At 40.7% G+C, this 18828-nt stretch overlaps 4 protein-coding genes across 4 annotated transcripts; 2 read left to right on the top strand and 2 right to left on the bottom strand.

The window, feature by feature from the left end:
- The first annotated feature begins 84 nt into the window (after positions 1-84).
- On the top strand, positions 85-2038 carry LOC115046689 (uncharacterized). The gene is made up of 6 exons (XM_029507212.1): positions 85-156; positions 274-585; positions 791-911; positions 995-1122; positions 1206-1252; positions 1380-2038. Exons 1-6 carry the CDS (start codon positions 123-125, stop codon positions 1536-1538), a joined length of 801 nt encoding a protein of 266 aa, XP_029363072.1. The 5' UTR covers positions 85-122; the 3' UTR covers positions 1539-2038.
- Positions 2039-2271: 233 nt separating this feature from the next.
- Positions 2272-4853, bottom strand: LOC115045921 (pepsin A-like). The gene is made up of 9 exons (XM_029505897.1): positions 4798-4853; positions 4417-4558; positions 4214-4331; positions 3609-3727; positions 3311-3507; positions 3104-3220; positions 2817-2961; positions 2499-2597; positions 2272-2409 (listed from the first exon to the last, which is right to left on the bottom strand). The coding sequence occupies exons 1-9, from the start codon at positions 4851-4853 to the stop codon at positions 2272-2274; spliced, it is 1131 nt and encodes a 376-aa protein (XP_029361757.1).
- Positions 4854-6226: 1373 nt separating this feature from the next.
- prok1 (prokineticin 1) lies at positions 6227-7741 on the bottom strand. The gene is made up of 3 exons (XM_029507190.1): positions 7667-7741; positions 6695-6820; positions 6227-6346 (listed from the first exon to the last, which is right to left on the bottom strand). The coding sequence occupies exons 1-3, from the start codon at positions 7739-7741 to the stop codon at positions 6227-6229; spliced, it is 321 nt and encodes a 106-aa protein (XP_029363050.1).
- Positions 7742-9995: 2254 nt separating this feature from the next.
- Positions 9996-13029, top strand: lamtor5 (late endosomal/lysosomal adaptor, MAPK and MTOR activator 5). Its single transcript, XM_029506928.1, has 4 exons — positions 9996-10129; positions 10219-10280; positions 11979-12096; positions 12570-13029. Exons 1-4 carry the CDS (start codon positions 10095-10097, stop codon positions 12628-12630), a joined length of 276 nt encoding a protein of 91 aa, XP_029362788.1. The 5' UTR covers positions 9996-10094; the 3' UTR covers positions 12631-13029.
- The last annotated feature ends 5799 nt before the right edge of the window (positions 13030-18828 follow it).

Below are 18828 nucleotides of genomic sequence, written 5' to 3'. Positions count from 1 at the left end.
GGTGTGGCGGTTTCCCACAGCTGATGCAGCGGCAACTTCCTCATCTTTCTTTGTCAAGGAGGAGTCTCTGAAAAAAGAGAAGTGCCAAAAAAAAAGAAGGGAGACTGGATACTACACTGAAGATGAAGTTTACCTTTGTCTTTCTACTTCTATTAGGTAAGATGAGAAAAAAATAACACAGAATTTGCAGTGTTGTTTCCCAGTTTCTTGGCTGACCTGATTTTTATTTTACATATACATATTATTTATTATTATTATTATTATTTTTTTCAGATATCCCTCATCTGAGAGGGCAGCAGGAGACTGAGGAACTTGAGCACATCTTGCTGAGATTTGCCTTCCCTCCATTTTACAACAGACACAATAAGTCCTGCTGCAAACTCTATCCAGGCGGTTGCTACAAGTTGATGGACAGTGAAGGATACACTTGTGAATTACTGAAAGGAAGAGTCACAAAAACAGAAAACAACGGCTGGATTGAATTCAAAATATCAAATGTGCAGTTTGTGGATCGGGGCTACTACAGATGCTCTGTGCTGGGGAGCCAAATCCAGATCTACCGAGACTACTATGTGGAGGTCTCAGGTAAGTTATGATTTTCATTAATGTGATGTTATAAGTCTGTGTTGTGCAGTAGCCTCTAGTGTGTCCAATAACACTTTGGCTACATAGATAAATGTTAATTTGGAAAATGAAAGCATAATTTTTTCTTTGCTTACGGTTTGTGCAGGAGAAATTCCATTTTACCTCCAAACCCAAGAAGCATCTATGATATTCTTACATTTTGCAGATGCTTTAAGTCGCCACAGTCAATCTCAACCTCCACTGCCAACAACCATCAAAGTCCTCAGCAGCTCCACTTCACTCCCAGAATCCACTGGGTCAGTTCTGAATCAGGAAAACAACCCCCTGTAAGTATTTATTTTCTCACAGTGATTTCATACTGTGGATACATGATGGTGTACCTGAATTATATGTCCCGATTCCTTCACAGAGGCCTTTGGAGTTCGGACCTGCATCTTTTTGTTATCATGTCCATTTCAGTCATCATTTTCATTGGATCAGTTATTGGTGTTGTTTGCTTCAGAGCGTTCAGAATGAAAGCAAGCAGAAAACCTTCAGGTAAGTCGGTTCCTTAAATTAACTGAGTGAGTGTGTCAAAAAATTCAAAAATATTCACAATGTGATGTTGTTTGTCTTTTCAGACAAATGCGATGAAAATCTCTGTGAGTCACTGAAGCAAGAGGCACCAGTAAGCTATGAACAGGAAACATACAGTGTGTGTGACTCAATGTCACTTGCTTTCTAAAGCAGATTGAAGTACTGTGATACAAAGTTCCTCTACAATGCTGTCTATTGACAAAGTTTGTCTCCCCCAGGATATGAGTGGCATAGTCTACACAACACTGGACTTCAGAGCTCACCAAAAACCCACAGAGGTCTATGCTAACCTGAAAAAGCCCAAAACACAAGCAGGAGCTGCTGACACAGCACATGCTGAAATGGTTGAATACTCCACACTGGCAATTCACCAGTGAATTCATGTGGAGGACAAGTGGAGGACAATTTCTAATGTTGGTGTCTGATGAAGGTTATTGGTTAAAGGGAACTCCACCCAATCTCGAAAATAACAACAAATTTCTGTCAGTTTTGATTAATTGTAAAGTCAAAGAAGACCTAATAATAATGGAGACTTACCTTATTTTAAAACTAGATAATATGAGCTTTTTCTGGAAGTAATTGAAGGCATACATCCTGAAATATTTCATTTCATAATCATGAACATAATGGTGAGAAAGGTTGTGTTGGTGACTGAGGTAGTTAGACAGTGTCATCAGACCATCTTTTTTTTTTGGTCAGTGTTTGTCCTCATCAGTTTCACTAGATTAGAGTCTCGCCTGGACCTCTGCTGTCCTGACTGATGCTCGATATCTATTTAGGGCTTTTTCTTCCTTTACACAGAAGAAGCTAGCAGCAGTCGTTTTAGAATCATTTGTAAGATCAGGTTCCCCAGAGGAAAGATTGAATAAATAGACTTGTCCGATTCCTATTACTGTGACCTTTCATTTAATAACTGCAGCATAACATTACTGTGACTAAGATATTAGAGATGTTCCTGCTTTCCTGACATTTGATCATGGTTGTAGTCATCACAGTCACACTGACACACACACACACACACACACACACAAATGGTTGCTACAATGTCTTTAATGCAAAGGTAACTACAGTATGTTCTCAGGCATTGTAATTCATCAGATTTTAATTTGATTACACAGACTTGGCCAGACCGATGTACTGCCTTGGGTAATTAAAGATGGCATAGTACTCCCTGATGAAGACATCTCCCAGGATCCAGAGCTGCTGATAGCCACCCTGGCCAAAGCCAGTGTTGCAGCCATAGGAGCTCTGTATTGGAAGGAGAAAAAAAAAAGATATAATTCCCTGAAATCTTCATTGTAGTGCTGAAAACCTGGGGCATCCTGAGTCTAACTCACCTGAGTGACATAAGCAGATGCAGGGATGGTGAAGGCATTTCCGTTGAGAGTGAAGGTCACATCAGGCATGCTCCCGACGTTCTGGCAGTTCACTGTAGCCTGTGAAAAGAAAAGTTGAAGAAACTTGTAACAGCAGCAGCTCTATTTGTTTTTTTGTTTTTTTGTTTTTTTGTTTTTTTTGCTGCGGTTGAAGCAAGTAACCAAGTCCTAGTTCGTTATTTTTATTTGAGAGTTTTGGCATCAGAGCGTTAAATGTCTGTTTACTCTGAGTTCAGAGAAAGAGGAAAATGTGTTATATTGTTCGGTATGATGACTCACATCTCCATACTGGTTTGTTGAGGCTCCAACCCAGGAATTAATGTTGTTGATGTCACTGTTGGGGCCAACAATTAGGGAGGTGCCAGTGTCAATGATGGCCTGGCAGCCACCAGAACAAGCCACAGTCTGTCCATTGATAATAACACTGTGGAGAGGAACGACAGAGGGCGGGAAAAAGTCAAGCCCAAAAGCTTTGTGTTTATTGTGTTTGCTGTCATAATCTGCGCGCAACAAGTTGGTAAATAATTTTGCTCTGAGTCACTCATTCTGGAAGCGTTCTTTTGTACCTGTCCATTTGGATCTGCCAGTAGGTGGCAGAGGTCAGAGGGATCCAGGTGATTTGGCCAGTGTAGTGGCTGCTGTCAATACCACCAAAGACCACCTCGCTGCCCTGCTGGCCATTACTGAGAGGGAGAGAAAACACATTTCATTCAGAAACCCCAGGTAAACTGAATCACACTCTTCACTCACAGATAACCAACCCGTGTCAGTACCTGCTCAGGTACACAGAGAAAAGGGACTCTGACACGAGTCCCTGCTTGATCATGTTGTCAAAGACAGGCACAACATTGTCAGAGGCGATGCTCTGGAAGGCCAGTCCCAGGATGCCATCAGCCTGCATGTGGGCCATGAAAGGAGCCTCTGTCTGGCTCATTCCAAACACCTGCTTGGACACAGTGATGCCACCCACCTGGACACACAAGAAAGCTGTCAGCCACAAGCTGAATGGAGAGCGGGGACATGCTTGAAGTCTAAATAGGCTGCACATTTTGTTACAGGGACTTTGTTCACCTCAACATTGTCGCTGGCCAGATATCCAGTCATGCTGCCAGTACCATACTGGATGGACAGAGAACGGCCGTCCCAGACGTAGGTGGAAGACTGCTGAGGGTCGAATTTCCTGTGGTTCTCTGTTGAGGAACAACTTGCATTTTATAACACCACAAAGCAACTTTGAGCTTTTCTAGTGTTGGTGAAATTAAATGTCATAATCTGCCACAGACCATAAAATCAGTTCTCGGTGAGGTATTTAAATTTATCACTTGAATAGAAGCAGTATTTATACTGTACTGCAAAGTCAGAATAGAAAGGATTGAATTCCATAGTTATTAGTAGCAAAATGTAATTTAATAACAAAAGAATAAGGGCAAATTTTGCTGAATGGATCCAGTCATCATATTTGTAGATAATATTACTGATGCCTTACATCAATTCATATACAGTTAGGTACTTTAATCTAAAACGGACTATGTGTTTTATTTGTACTGTCTTGTGTAATAAGCCATAAAAAGACCAGAATCAGTAAACATCAAATTATTTTAGTGTAATATGAAGAATAAAATAGCAATAAGTGGAAATACTACTAAACATCCCTCAAACCGGACTTCAGTACTCACGGCAGGCCTGGCTGGAGCAGTAGACTGAGGGGATCCACAGGTTGGAAGAGCCAGTGTCAAAGATGACACTGAAGGACTGAGGAGGGGTGCCGATTGAGATCACACCATAGTAGGACAACTGGAGGAACATGAGAGGACATTTACAACTTCAGACCAACTGCAACTGCAGGAAGAGGAATTGAAATGCGCTCCTCTGGACTTACATCAGCATCGTTGGTCATGGACTCAGTACCAGCCTGGACGAACTTGGCCATTGGATTGTATGGGTACCTCTTCCTGTACTCATCCCACAGTCCTTTCTCCTGCAGGGCTTGCCTGGCAGTCTTCCCCTTGATCAAGGGCATCCTGAACACAACACAGGAAAAAAACATTTTACATTTTTTTTTAGCTTTCAGCACTTTCACTACTCTCCCTCTCACACTGAAAGTTTAGATAGCCCAGAGAAAGAAAGAGGCCTTTAGATTTTCCCTGAGGAATACAAGATGAAGACATTGTCTTTCAACAGTTCAGCCTATTCCAGTGGAAAATGTCAAAGAAATGACGAGGAAAGTTGGTTTTCAAACATAACCCTAACCCAGACTCACTTGTGCAGGCACTCGGAGAAAGCCACAAGGGCTGACAGGACAATGAGCCACTTCATCGTGTTGGTCTCTCTGCTGTTGGACTCAGGTGAGTGAAGTTCAGTCACAGAGTCCCGTTCTTATAAGCATCATGTTAAGGTTATGCCTCCAAAGTGCCATTCCCCTTAAGTTAATGTCAGCATTAGATAAGAAATATGCGATCTAGAATAAAGGAACGCTTATCTAAAAGCAAACACTCCATTGAAACATGCACACAAAGGACCAGGACAATATTTGAGACAATTCATAGTGAATAAAAATTGCATGTTAAAATGATGCACACAAATGTTCTCAATTTTGTTTAAGCACGCCGAGGAAAACAATTTATTTGACTTTTGTTACTAATCATAAGAAGCCAGAGAAGTTTCCAACAGTGCACGCTTAATGTACTAATATGTAGATCAGGTGATCTGATGTCCAGAGCTTCTGTTTAACATCGATATGGACACATTTCAACAGTTACTGAAGGTGTGACCTGTGGGTAAGCTGATAACAACAAAACACAAGCAAAGACACCTACCATGACTAACACAATAGAGCGCAATAATGTTTTTTTAAGGAGTTGAAAACCTATGGTTTGAAAGTTAGTTTTATTCAAATCGTTAATACTACAGCTTTCATTTCATTTCCAAATCAGTGTTATTCACCCTCTATAACTTTGGGAGGCATTTAGTCTCACAAATGTTTTAGCAGTGCATTTACTGAATTTCCTTTCCATTTCGCTGAAATGCTTATGCGTGAATGCTTTTGTCACTTTTTATTAAAAACACCATCATTTTCTGCTCCCCTTTTCATTGACCTCTGCACGAATTGAATGTGTAGTACAAGTTGGATACCTTTGGTCGTCAGTCCAGTTATATAGCAAGGTCGCGTCTTTGTTTATGAAAGCAACGTCATGGAGACTGATTATGACCTTCAGCACAATCAGACTGATTAAAACCTCTTGATAGTTCATTTCCATCACGCACATTATGTCTAGTAAAGCAACATAATCTGAGCGCACAAAAAAAAGAACTTTCCACAGAGTAAAAATCACACGGCACACGTTGTTGTTATAGTAGTTTTATTGACAATCATATCTATACATTGTACCCGAAACATATAACATAAAATAAGCATGAAAATAAACCGGCTAAAATGTAAAGCTTAACAAATCATTTCACTTGGTAAATTTACTTTGTTGCTCTTTGATTGGTCATACTGTATTGTCCTATCACCTCTCCTGTCCTTGTTGTGTGCATTAATAATACAAATTATATATTATAGTGCATAGAGTACACAAATAAAGAAGACAGTCAGTAAAGATGAAATATTTTTGATCCACACGTTTTCCAAGTCTTCACACTGAAATACTGTTTCTGCTGTGCTGTTCCTCTAAATGTTTGGGCATCCATCAAAAGTCCATGTTTTTGAAGTCATCAGTGCATCTATACTTGCTATCAGCATATCTGGTGCACACCAAGTGAGGGAGACAGGGACAGGTGTGATGCTGCCTTTTCCCTGGATAGGGTACCTGAAAGAGAAAAGATAGGGAAAGGAAATAATCTGTAAAACTGTAATCCATAAATCTTTCATCTGCTGGCAAGTGGAGTGGCAGATGTGAAACAGCTGCTTTTTAAAACTCATAAACCAGAGACGGATGTGGCGTTAGAAGAATGAAATGTTGCTGTCTCCAGATGATCAGAGTGATGTATGGCTCCAATTGCCCGCTTCACTGTGGAAAAGATCAATAGCCTATGCAGTTATCAGCAGCTTTCCTCAAGCTCTAAGACAACTTGATATGATCTGAACTTTAACCGTGTCTCTGTGTGTGTGTTGGTCGTAGATTAATAAAATAAAACAGAATAAAATTTCATTCCACCTTGTGGCTGAATGGATGGCATTCATCCCCTTCCATGCCTCTCGGGACACACATCCTCAGACCTCTCAGCCACAGACTGACAGCACAGCAGAGACCAAACCCGCACTGCACATCTCTCTCACAGGCCTGCAGGACAGACATTAAGAAAGGCGCAGGTAAAAACAGAAAATAACAAAAAGAAACAGAGAGGAGGGGAGTCCTTCTGATGCCTTTAAATTTCATTTTTATTTAGGGTAATAGAGGCCCCCGCCTCTCATGTGTGTACAGTGAAAGCCATTTTATCCATTGCCTGTCATCTCCTAATCTGTTTACAAATGAATAACAATCAGAGAACAGAGATAATTTGCTCTCATTCTCTTTCCGTAGACTTGAGGTGGAGGAGGATGTCATCTCTCATCAGCCATGTCTAATCAAATTTTATCCACCAAAGTGAGCTATTCTGTTTGTGTTAAAGTATAGTTAAGATATATTAGTTAGTTAGTTAGAATACATATAGTTAAAATTATATTTTTTGATTTGCAATATGAATATCATAAAATCGACAGTGCAAGATGAACTGTATTAAAGCAGAGCAGACTTCCCTCTGTGCAGACTGAAACATCAAGACAATTAATTGATCCGTCATTTGCCAAAAATTATATCTATCTGTTAATCTGTCTTAACTTAATGTTGTGTTCTTTACTGAACTTAGATTTTTTCAGACTAAATCTGACAGTGTCCTACAAATATCAAAAAACTGCTGATAGGGAATATTTGACATGTTATAGAACAAACTGATCATCTGATTTATTGTAAAAAAAAATCTGCTTCATAAATATATTGTGAAGGACTTCAGAGAGATATTATATTCATATCACAAGAATAAGTTAAGTAATGAATCTGTACGGTTTTGTCTTCTAAAGGCTGCCCACCTCAAACCTGATAAAATAACAAACTTAACCATTTTTGCAGAGTCAGAAGCCCCTCACTCACCCCTGTGATGACAGCTCCTCTTGACCAGCTCAGAGACACGAGGAGGAAGGACAACAGGACAGCCGTGAAACCCATGACAGCGATAGAGGAACTGGACTCTCTCAACACCCTCAACAGCTGTTAGCGGGGTCTCTGTCACCTCACACTGGATCCCTGACTCTCCAAGCAGTCATGAAGGTTTCCAGAAATCCTCAGAGGAGGGTGGGGGGCATCCTCTCTCCCTCTCTTTATCCACCTCCGACCACCATCCAACACTTCCTCCCACCCTCCTGATGTCTGAGATCTCCCCACACCCTCTCCGGCTGTCTCTTCAGACGCTTTGTCATCTTACCTGTCCAGATGATGGCTGATGGAGGCTCACTGCAGCCAGCTCCAATAGCAGATCTTTGCCTGTCACATAGGATTTGACCAAACATCTGCAGGAGCAGAGTTTCCATGACTCAAGTGGTTCAAACTAACACGAATATATGGAAAACTGCTCCACAAAGACAGAATAGATTTTTCGCTAAAGAGAATCTGGCACCTCTTTGTGGGAAAAAGGGCACAGGTGCCATGATGTAATGCAATATTTGTCAATCTGAGGCAGCCTGGAACAAATCAGCGTCAAAGCCATGTAATAGGTCTAGTGAAATTAGCTCAGGCTCAGCATTTATTAAGTTGAAGTAATATATTTTGTTATTTTGTTATTTTGTTATCAGACGTATGTGGCAGGACGCCATGCACTGTGACAGCCATCATTAGCCTTTACCAGACACCCGTTTATCCACTGTGAGAGAAAAAGGCCACTGTGCTAACAAACCAATATGGTATATGTATAGGAACATTTGTGTGTTTCTGAGTTAAAGAATGCCTTTCTTTGGCTTGTTTACGGGTAAGAATTATGCATGGATTACTACTCTTTCATGAATTTGCTATCTTAGCTTTTTTCATTTGAAGACAAAATATAAATGCAGCTGAACATAAAGATTTTGGTGACTACCTCTCACTGATGGGGCTTATTTAGCTGTAGTGTGGCAGTGTTGAAATCAGAATATGAATAGTGTGTCCTGATAACTAATAATTATACAGTTTATCACAGTGTTTGGTGGGTGATGATACACTGACTCTGAGTTAGATCTCAGTTTTGGGTCCAGGTCATCTGCAGATTTACTGTTATTGTAAAGTTGCCATAACTAATGGAATCTAGTGTCTCTGCCAACCTCCCTTTATATATTAAATAGCCCTTTTGTGTGTGGGGGACCAAGGAAAGAGATATCGTGTGTGTGGACCTTGCATTATCATAATATATGCATAAAATTGCATTTGTACCTGATTGCCTACGTGCTTGCTCGGACAGTGATGGACAGCAAGTTGTCAGTGGAAGTGGGTGCACTCTGCTGATTTAAACCATGAGAAAAGAAATATGAGTGAAAGAAGAGGAGAGGAAAAGATAGAAGAATTAGATGAGAGGGAGGGCATACCCCATAGGTTAGTCATTGGGACATTACCCTGCTGCTGTGCAGGTGATGGATTCCTGCAATGCTGTGGCCACATAATTACATCCAACCCAGTTCTGCTTTGTCAGCAGGTGCACTGAAGCCTCGCCATCTTGGACAGGCGGCAGAAATCATGCAGGGAGGTGAGCCAAGGCACTGGCCTGGAGCTAACACATTAGCAAAGCCCATCACCAAAGGGCCCAAAGAACAGGGTTCTTGCTTTATTACAGGAATATTAATGCAATTTTTTCTGTTTAGTAAAGAACAGATTCGTTTTCTTGTGGTTATCATGACTGGGAGAGTGGAGCAAGGATTTCAGTGTCACAAAAAAAGAGAGTAACCTAATGGTGCCATCTATGAGAACAAAGTTGAAGCTGGACTACCAAAAGGTGTTATATATTCAGGAGGCAAAAGTAAGATGTGTAAACCAATTTTACAAACATTAAGATATTCAGAGTAAATATCAGAATCAATTTCTTGCTGTGCCTGGAATGAAAAGTGTGGCATTTGAATGATGAAATATATGCGCAGGGTTTCATGACATAAGTGAAACAATGTTACTGTCCTACCACTGAGAAGAAGCCAGGAATAATATTTATTTATTTATTTATTATATTACATCTATTCTATATTAAACTTATATATCAAATGCTGATAGCAAGACCTGAAATCTTATCTGTCTGTCTGTCTGTCTGTCTGTCTGTCTATCTATCTATCTATCTATCTATCTATCTGTCTATCTACCTGTCTGTCTGTCTGTCTGTGTGTCTGCCCGACAATATTGTCAGCTGTATTTTTAGCGCGCTTCGTACCATTTGGTCCTCCTGGTAGACCGTAGAGAGTGTGACGATCAGCTGACTCCACCCGGAAGCTTTGAGGAAGTAGACAACCATAACAACAGTTCTTTACAAACAAAACCCGGCTTTTTCAGGGGTTCTTTTCTCATATTGTTCATGGAGTCGACCCTCGAGCAGCACCTGGATGACACGTAAGTAAAACCCAGACTGTGTTGGAGTCCGTGTGTAAAGTCCCGGAGCGTTAAAGAGCAGGTCTGAGCTCTCTGTGTGTCTTTGGCAGCATGAAGAGCCCAGCAGTGGTCGGTGTGCTCTGCACCGACAACCAAGGACACATCCTGGGCTGTAAGTACACCGAGCTAGGAGTCTTTAGTCCATGAGCTTTACAGGAAATATTTTTTTTTTACCACAAAGTGCCCTCTGACTGAATGCAGAGTAAAATCAATGAAGCTGTCGTTTACTGCAGTAAACTCACTACAGAGTCAGGAGCGCCAATGCGAGGTCACATAACATGGGATATTCATCATACCAAAAGTAAAACCCTCCTGCAGAATGCCCCATTTTTAAGTATGTTTAATATATTCCCAAATAAGAGAACTATAATTAATGATCCCGTTAATGCTGCAGCTGGCAACAACATGAACTACTTTAAACTTACTTTTAAAAGTTGCCTCTGAGCTTAAAATAATATATACCTTCTTATTTATTGTTATTGTTATTCTACAGTCTTTGCTTGCTAGTATTCACCTTTCTGGCACAACCTCTGTTTGAAGCAAGCATATTTAATTCTGTTCAATTATTCATGAAAGCAAAAAGAAATGCATGGACTGCTAAGTGATAAATTAGCTTTGGGTTTGAAATTTTAACATGATGCTTTCATTTGGCAACTGTGCCTAAGCAACAAAGATTGTAATGATAACCACAAATTCCCATGGGCAAATAACCTCAAATGGAAAATGCACATTGCTTCACACTGCTTATCCATCAAGGTTGTAGGAGGGCTGGAAGAAATCACAGCTGGCAGCGTACGCTCTTGACAGGCTGCCAGTCTATCCCAGGGTCAAAGTACAGAGACAAGCAGCCTTAACACTTACCCTCATACTTTAGAGCACCTGAGAATGATCAGTTACCCTAAAGGTGCATGTCTTTGAACTGTGGGAGGGAGCCCACATCATGAAAACCCCTCATAGAAAGACCCCAGTTTTGAAATCAGAACCTTCTTATGGAGAGCAGCGCCAAACATTGCACCGCCATGCCACTAAAACATATTGGGTAGCATACATTTGAAACACTATTTGCTCAATAACATTTATGGTTGGAAAAAAAAGTTCTAATAACAAAGTGAGATTATTTCTGAGCAATGCTGGCATGGTCACAACGCCAGCTAAAGTCTGGATACCAACCTTTTGTGTGCCTTCACAGATTTTACTAAACATTTTCTTATTACAGGATTATTTGCCCTTGCAGTTGTCTGTCCTGAAAGATCTTTTAAGAGAAGATATCAAAACTGTAAATGTGCTCAGTGAAAATTGAGGCTCTAAACAGATGCATAAGAAGTCCAAATAGAACAACTTGATTTCACTCGTCACAGATACAGAACAAGGATATGCAGGCAGCTCAGACAGGAATGTACTCATCAAAACTAGATGGCTATAGATTTTTTTGACGATGCCAGTAAGCACTAAATATTGACAAAAGACTTTGGTCTTGCCCAGAGTTGACAGTAATCAAGAAGCTGCTGGCTGCAGCCAGTTTACCTCATTTAGACAAGGGCAAGGACATAGCATGGTTCTGTCCAAAGTTACCAGAGCATGACTACCAGCTCATGCTAAATTATAGCTAATTAGCACAAAAGATGGTCTTTTTAATCCATACAAAAGCCATATTGTAAAAATAAGTTGAATGGGCTGGACTACCATGACAAACTCAAAAACAATTTGATGCCATTTCTCTGTAAATGTAAGAGAAAAGAGAAAGTTTAATCATGTTAGTTATTTTTTCCATCACTGCTTGTGACGTTCTTTTATATTTCACTCCAACCAGGCCGTGGCTCCCTGTCTGATGAACATGGTGGTGTTGTGTCAGTGCTGGCCAAACAAGCTGCAGCTCTCACCAGAGACCCAACAGACACCCCAACTGTGTGCCTGGAGTCTGAGTCAGGGTGAGCACTGACACAACCCTTTGTCTTTTTCACATGACTGATTCATGATGCTTTTCCTATTTCCTCACTATTCGTAGTTTCAGCAAGTATAAAAGGTTTTCTTACTGTTAAAGATAAATAGATAAGCGTTTTCAGATTCATTTTTGTGGCTATGCTGCCACCTTCTGGGCTCTTTAACCGGTCTGTTCAACTGAACTTTCAACTGACTCCAACTTGTATCTGTGCTATTAGGAGGATATAACTCACTCTTAAATGTTAGCTCCTTGAGCGTGTTGCTTTGCTATACCTACGAGGAGTAAATCAGTGATTAAGATAACAGGATAGGGATATTTTTCTGTTAGTGAGATGATTATTCTCTTCTGGTTACTCAACAATGGCATTTGAGTTTTAGGTCAGTGTCCACTGCCTCCTGTGAATGTTTGTCTTATAATTTAGGTTTGGCTTTTTTTTTTTTTTTTTTTCTCCCCTCATAGAAACATCCTGGTCAGAAGTCACGGGACCATCACAGTAGCAGTTCACAAGATAACCTCCTGAAGAGACCAGGACTCCCAGAGGAGTTTTGTTGTGAAGATATGTACATGTACACAAACATGTGATAGCACAATCACAATGAACTTTGAGAAAGAGAGGTCTGGGGTTTCCTCGTTGGTCTGCTGTTTTTTCTTTATTCTCTGACCCCGTATTTAGCCCCATATTTGCTTAACTTTCTGATACTAAAGACTGCAGTGTGGATCCTCTCTTTTGTTTGTAAGTGTTACTGCTATCTTATCACAGTATGAAGTAAGTAGTATCCAGAGTGGGTTCCATGTAGTGTGTCCAGTCAGGTTAATGCTGCATGTTCTTTTTTATTTTTTTGAAAACCCTTTCCTTCAAGCCAAGACAGTCATGCACAGAATAACAACCCTTAATAAACTTTAACTTCACTTTATGGTGGCCTCTCTTGTGTTAAGTATTCTTTATTTTCTCCTTTGTTTAGTCTTAAATACTGGTTAACTTATAAATGTTCTTTGGAAGCTCTATTCACTTCATCTAAGACATGTCAAACTGGTTTCTGAGTTTAATATTAATGACTGTGACATTGTGATTACAGTGACAGGGTGCTTATATAGTGTTTAGTGTACCTGGGAGATTTCGCTCCTCTCTATTTGTAGATTGTTCCTTATTTTTCCATCTGCAGAAGAGGCTGATGATGCACCATTCTTATCCAAAGCTAGAGGAAAGTCTACGGTGGCTCCAGGGCTTTGACACAGAAGCTGCTGAAGCTGCCCCTCCATCCCATCTGAGTGAACATCACAGGTCCTTCCCATCAATGCTTTGAGAGAATTACCTTAAATTTTGTGCAAACCTGCACTTGACTGATCAGGATATGGGGCCCAAAAGTCAAGGGCGCTATAATTGCCAAACACAAGGTCAAAGGTCAAAATGAACCAGAATCATCTTTAATAGACAGGTTTGTGCACACAAACAAGGAATCTGACTCTGGTTCACTTTGCTCCTAGCATGTAAGCGTTTTAAATAGTAGATAGAAAGTGTCAAATATTGATTTCAATACTGCAAAATGTGCATATGTGCATATGACCTGGATGAAATGAACCGGCTCATGAAACAGGCTCTGAAAGCGTTGATCAGAGTGACAGCCTGGGGGAGGAACCGGTCTCTGTGGTTATTGGTTTTTGAAAACAACACTGTAGGGCTTTGTATGAAGGGAGAAGTTGAAAGAGTCTATGTCCAGGTTGTGAGCGGTCTGCAGAGATGTTTGCTGCCCGTTTGCTGACCCTGGACCTGTACAAGTCCTGGATGGATCAGCACCGATGATCTTCACTGCACACCTGATTGTCCATAGCTGTGCTCAAGGTGATGTGATGAAATTTCATATCCAAAAAAAAATCAGCTTCACCATCACATCATACTGTTTTGGTCTGCTGTTTTTTCTTTATTCTCTGACCCCGTATTTAGCCCCATATTTGTACTGTTTATACTGTTTTGAATAACAAATTTTCTGCCAGAAAGAAAAGGGGAATCCTGATATATTTCCCTTTTGCATTCCACATAATTCACATTCTCTGTCCACACTAACACTTAAAAAAATATATATGTATAATAAAAATATTAATGTTCACTTTAAAGCCTTAATGTTTCACAAGTCTGTGCAGGCAGACCTGTGACAGCAGCTGGCTTGGTTGTTTGGCGGAGCAATGCAACAGCCAACAGCCTTCCCTCTCCCTCTGAGCCCTCAGATGCGCCTCACTGCTACGCCTCGGTCACGTGGCTCTCTCTCTCTCTCTGCGGCTCTCCGGCTCTCCGGCTGCAGCCGCCAATGTTCAGGCTCAGAGGCGTGAGATGCGACTCAGAGCGGCCCGCTCATAGAGGCAAAGTTATGGCCCGGCCAGCATCGGAGGGAACCGTCCCGCAGCAGTTCCTCTCTGACAGAAAGTCCATCATCACTGCTGAAGAGCACGCATTTCTGGGACGTACCGCACCGGAGCAGGGAAAGCCCAAATTACGCATCAAACTCAACTAATTGAAATTTGAGGCAGAAGAGCGTCGAGGACAAGAAAGAGACTTCAGGTATGTGCTTCATTTTCTTCCCCCCTCCACTCTCGAAAATGTAACCGATTAATCGATTTAAAATGAGATAACTGGACAGAGATAATATTTGTTGGAGCTTTCATTATTTTATTTTTCTTTTTGTTGGTGAACTTTTTTTTTTTTTTTTTTTGAGAAAACAAACAACACAAGTGTTTACTCCCAAACTGTTATTCTCTGTCACATTATAAGTCATTTTGGGGTTTAAAACTTGCTACCTACATGTTTTCGCCTCGGCAGGTTTGTGCCTCTTTTGTCAGATGGCACCCAGATGACATCCTTTTGAAGTTCACTCCCAAAGTGTCAGTGTGCATAAACTTTTTCATCTGTTTGAACAACCCTTCTGTCCCCCCAGCAGAGCTGAGTTGAGTGGGGGGCACAATGCAACAGGCCTGTGAAGTGAAGATAACAACTGGCTCACAGCAACACACAGTAAGACCTCCCCATTATTTTCTCCTCACATTAATACGGTTTTGTGTATGCCTTCGCGAGCTAAGCCTAAAGCTTTCAGCTAAACACCCTGCATTTACTACGTAATCTCACAATTCCTCAGGACTCATGCCGGGCTTCACTCAGTACTCACGGTAAAAGTGAGGCTGTGTGTTGTGAGTCATAAGGTAGACAGAAAATGATGTAGACATACAGCATCCCAGCAGGCACGGAGCTGGTTGCTTTGTTTTTTGGATTTTGGTTGAGTTTAAGTTAACATCGTGTGACCAAAACTCAATGTTGAGATGAGTAAATTGCTTTGGATGAAAGCTAACGCTGACACCTGAGACTGATGTTTGGTTGGTTTTAACTTCTTACAGAACTAAAATCCAACATCCTCCTCATGTTGCCTTGAAGGGCCAGCCGGGCTCATAGGCAGAAAAAGTTAGAAGCGAAACTTCTCCCAGAATTATGTCTTCTAAACGTGTCGTTTGGGTTGTGCCAACCAGATTTTCATTCAGTCAGAACGTGTTTGTGCAACGTTGTTCAGTTGCTGAAACACGAGAGAAAGTTGCTTTGATAAATATGGTTTGAAAAACAAGCCGTGTTTTCACCTCTCCCTAACCCAGTAGGCGGAGGGATTCTGATTCAGGTTGTCTGTCTGTTCATGCTTAGTGTCCTTCTGTCCCATTCTCTCAATAACGCCTTGAGTTAATTCCTTCAACTTTAGCACAAGCCTTAAGTCAAGACAAGGTCAAAGGTTAGCTCACTCAGGGCATATAACCCATGCTTTCGGTCATAACTCTGGAATGAACACACTGATTAACTTCAGCAGGACTGCTTTCTGGAGACATACAGCCATGGTAACTCTAGTAACGTTATTTTCTTCATCGGCAGAGATACTTAGGAAACACTCTTTCTTGCAGAAAAGTAGCTCCTCTAAAGAAGTATTCTCCTGATCTGGAGCTCTCCTGCTCTGATACCACCAAGTCTTTGTGTTGGGTGTCTGGTTGGGTTTACAAAAAATGCACTGTCAAATATATTGCTAGTTTCTGTTGATCAGGTAGATCAAGTTTCTGAGCAGGATTTTTTATTTTTTTTAATTACTACTCATCATTATTAGATCCAAACTTTTACTGTCAGTCTGCATAGTACGACTATAGAGAAACTTTAGGGAGAAAACATTTGAGAACAAAGCAGAAGAGCGAGTCGGATTATTTGGACATGTACTGCCGTGCAAACATGCTCTGATCTCTGAATAAGTGATCTACTATTACACTGATGCCAGCAGATGTGCTGTATTGTGTATTTTTTTTTTAAATAAACCTTTTTTTACAGTTTAAAATGTTTTTGTTTTTTTTGCATGTCAATTAAAATGTGTAATTATTTTGGAAGTGAGACTTTGAAACATTTCTGCCCCAAAAACATTAACGTGATTGTCTTTCACTAGCAACAGTATGTCTGATGATGTGGATGATCTAGTTTTTTTGTTTTTTGTTTTGTTTTGTTTTTTTTTTTAAACCAGGAAGTCTGGTTGAGGAGTGGTTCTGCTCCTGAAGCTAAGTTAATTAGTTAACTACATTATTTTTACTGAAGCCTTTAAGCATGGCTCTTTGAGAAATTGAAGTAAAACAAGTGGTACTTTCTATATTACTCTCACTCTTGCTCCAGGGGGGCAGTTGTTAAGAAGATAATAACATCAACTGAATCCTGCTGTCAAATTTCTTTCCTCTGAGCCAGTGGCGATAAGCTCACACTCACCCCTGAAGCAGCCAGCTCCGCTCCACTCCCTCAACAAGCAGCGTCACACTTTTCTGACAAGCCCATCATTTCCCATGTGAATGCCACGATGCTCACACCTTACAAGTCATCCAGCAAATGCAAAAATCATCCCCCTGAAACTCTCATAGTGGGAGATCTATCACCTACTGTCCCTCTGGTGGTTTATAGAACTGACGCCTGCTCTCATTCACCTCCATCCCTCTGCTCATACTGTGCAATTACACAGAGGCACCAATCATATGTCATATCCAGACAACTCATTTTCACTACAATCCGTCTGTGGTCCACACAGTCGAACGCGTTGGGAAGATTCAGAATGTTTCCGTCTGTTCAACCTACACATGGCATGGCGGATGCAGAATTTCACGACTTCCACTGGTCTAGGTTTTATTAGAAACTTTGATTATTTTTGGTTTTTGGTAAACTGATCAGCAAACTTTTAGATTTCATTGTGTATAGCCTACAATAAAGGTCTCTCCGGCAGAAGCCTTCCCAATCCACTGTGTGTTTTCCTCACAGTGCTGTCATTGACGGTGTGGGTCCTCACGCTGCCGATTCTGGTGGCGCTTTCTCTGTCTCTGGTTCCTTCACTCCTGTCAAGAATTTTTGAAGCCCTGAGACTGAAATTACCCCTCTATCTACTTACAGCATTCCAGTTTTAATCACTATTCGATTTGATAAACTATTTAAATTGACCCAGCTCAGAAAACTTAGTAATCAAGATCACAACCTCCACCACTCGACCCGCCATTTGACTACATCATCCCTCAGCTGTGTTTAGTCTCATTCACATCAGGTCGCTTGCACGGTTAGGGTTAGGGTCTTTCATATGGAAAGATTTTATCCCCCCCCCCCATTAATCCTATCTCAATCAACTCAGGTTATCAGGCCATGGAGGTGGAGTAATAATTATCTTCAGTGTAACTGTTCTCCTGTCTCTTTAAATACTTCACACTCCTTTGAATATTAGAGCTTTATCATGAACTCACAGCATCCAATACTGTGCATTTTAATTTAAAGACCCCTAAGACTCGTGATGTCTCGTGATGTCTATGTAAATAATAATTGATGAGCTGGATTTTTTTTTGGATTTTTTGGACATTGCTCCCTTTAGAATTAAAAAAGCAAGTGCCGTAAGGATGCACCGTAGAAGGGTGGAACAAACATGGAAGAAGGACAGCCTCAAAGTCTCAAAAGCAACAAGCATTAAAAGAGGAAAGTTATCTCATTCCACCATCCTCATTACCAGCAGCTCTCTTAACCCCAGGGTTTTATTTCAGCCAATCAATTCATTCTCTTCAATTGATGTTAAGTCTCTGTTCAACACTTGGCCTTTGTTTTATTGTATTATTGTTTCATCCTATGTAAAGCAAACACTGTTTTTGAAAAGTGCTTCATAAATAAAATAATATATACTAGTAACAATAAAATATAGCATTTTCTACTTTAGAGGGTGTGTACTAAACTCAAACAGGACACTTTACAGCAAGAAAAACACACAGAAAACCTGTAGAGCAGGATGGGAATGTTTCTCCTGCTTTATGCAGGTGGAGGCGTGTCACTCTTCTTTTTGGATGTCCAGCCCTCAAAAGCAGGAGAGAAATATCTCTCAAATGTGTTCTTTGCATTCCATTTTTGTCTTATTGAGACACCCGCAGAGATGAGCTATTTAACTGATGCTGTGCCATTGCAATGAACATCGCATAACTGTTAATCCTTTCATGAAGGTTATGTTTCTTTGTCTGCAAGATTACCAGAAAAAGGTAACAAACCTTTTTTGCAGGAAACTTGGTGGAGACACAGGCCAGTGAGGAGCCCCGTACATTTACATCTAATATGCCATTACATATGAGAGAAGTTACAAATAAGATAGTCCAGCTCAACTGCTACTCTCACTCCTGTTGACTTGATGCTTTGCTAATAACGTAAATAGCC

Source organism: Echeneis naucrates, chromosome 7, assembly GCF_900963305.1.
Source record: "Echeneis naucrates chromosome 7, fEcheNa1.1, whole genome shotgun sequence".
Classification (NCBI taxonomy): domain Eukaryota; kingdom Metazoa; phylum Chordata; class Actinopteri; order Carangiformes; family Echeneidae; genus Echeneis; species Echeneis naucrates.
The sequence above is the reverse complement of the archived record's forward strand: the minus strand, read 5'-3'. Positions and strand labels throughout refer to the sequence as shown.

Excerpts from the sequence above, each read along its gene's own strand:
- LOC115045921 (XM_029505897.1), bottom strand. The coding sequence starts at position 4,853 with ATGAAGTGGCTCATTGTCCTGTCAGCCCTTGTGGCTTTCTCCGAGTGC. Across the intron at positions 3,728-4,213 it reads CTGCTCCAGCCAGGCCTGCC|AGAACCACAGGAAATTCGAC; the intron begins GTGAGTACTGAA and ends GTTCCTCAACAG. Across the intron at positions 2,962-3,103 it reads TGGCAGATCCAAATGGACAG|TGTTATTATCAATGGACAGA; the intron begins GTACAAAAGAAC and ends TCCTCTCCACAG.
- LOC115046689 (XM_029507212.1), top strand. The coding sequence starts at position 123 with ATGAAGTTTACCTTTGTCTTTCTACTTCTATTAG. Across the intron at positions 912-994 it reads AATCAGGAAAACAACCCCCT|AGGCCTTTGGAGTTCGGACC; the intron begins GTAAGTATTTAT and ends ATTCCTTCACAG. Across the intron at positions 1,253-1,379 it reads CACTGAAGCAAGAGGCACCA|GATATGAGTGGCATAGTCTA; the intron begins GTAAGCTATGAA and ends TGTCTCCCCCAG.
- lamtor5 (XM_029506928.1), top strand. The coding sequence starts at position 10,095 with ATGGAGTCGACCCTCGAGCAGCACCTGGATGACAC. Across the intron at positions 10,130-10,218 it reads GAGCAGCACCTGGATGACAC|CATGAAGAGCCCAGCAGTGG; the intron begins GTAAGTAAAACC and ends TGTCTTTGGCAG. Across the intron at positions 12,097-12,569 it reads TGCCTGGAGTCTGAGTCAGG|AAACATCCTGGTCAGAAGTC; the intron begins GTGAGCACTGAC and ends CTCCCCTCATAG.
- prok1 (XM_029507190.1), bottom strand. The coding sequence starts at position 7,741 with ATGGGTTTCACGGCTGTCCTGTTGTCCTTCCTCCTCGTGTCTCTGAGC. Across the intron at positions 6,821-7,666 it reads GAGGAGCTGTCATCACAGGG|GCCTGTGAGAGAGATGTGCA; the intron begins GTGAGTGAGGGG and ends TCTGTCCTGCAG. Across the intron at positions 6,347-6,694 it reads GCCATCCATTCAGCCACAAG|GTACCCTATCCAGGGAAAAG; the intron begins GTGGAATGAAAT and ends TTTCTCTTTCAG.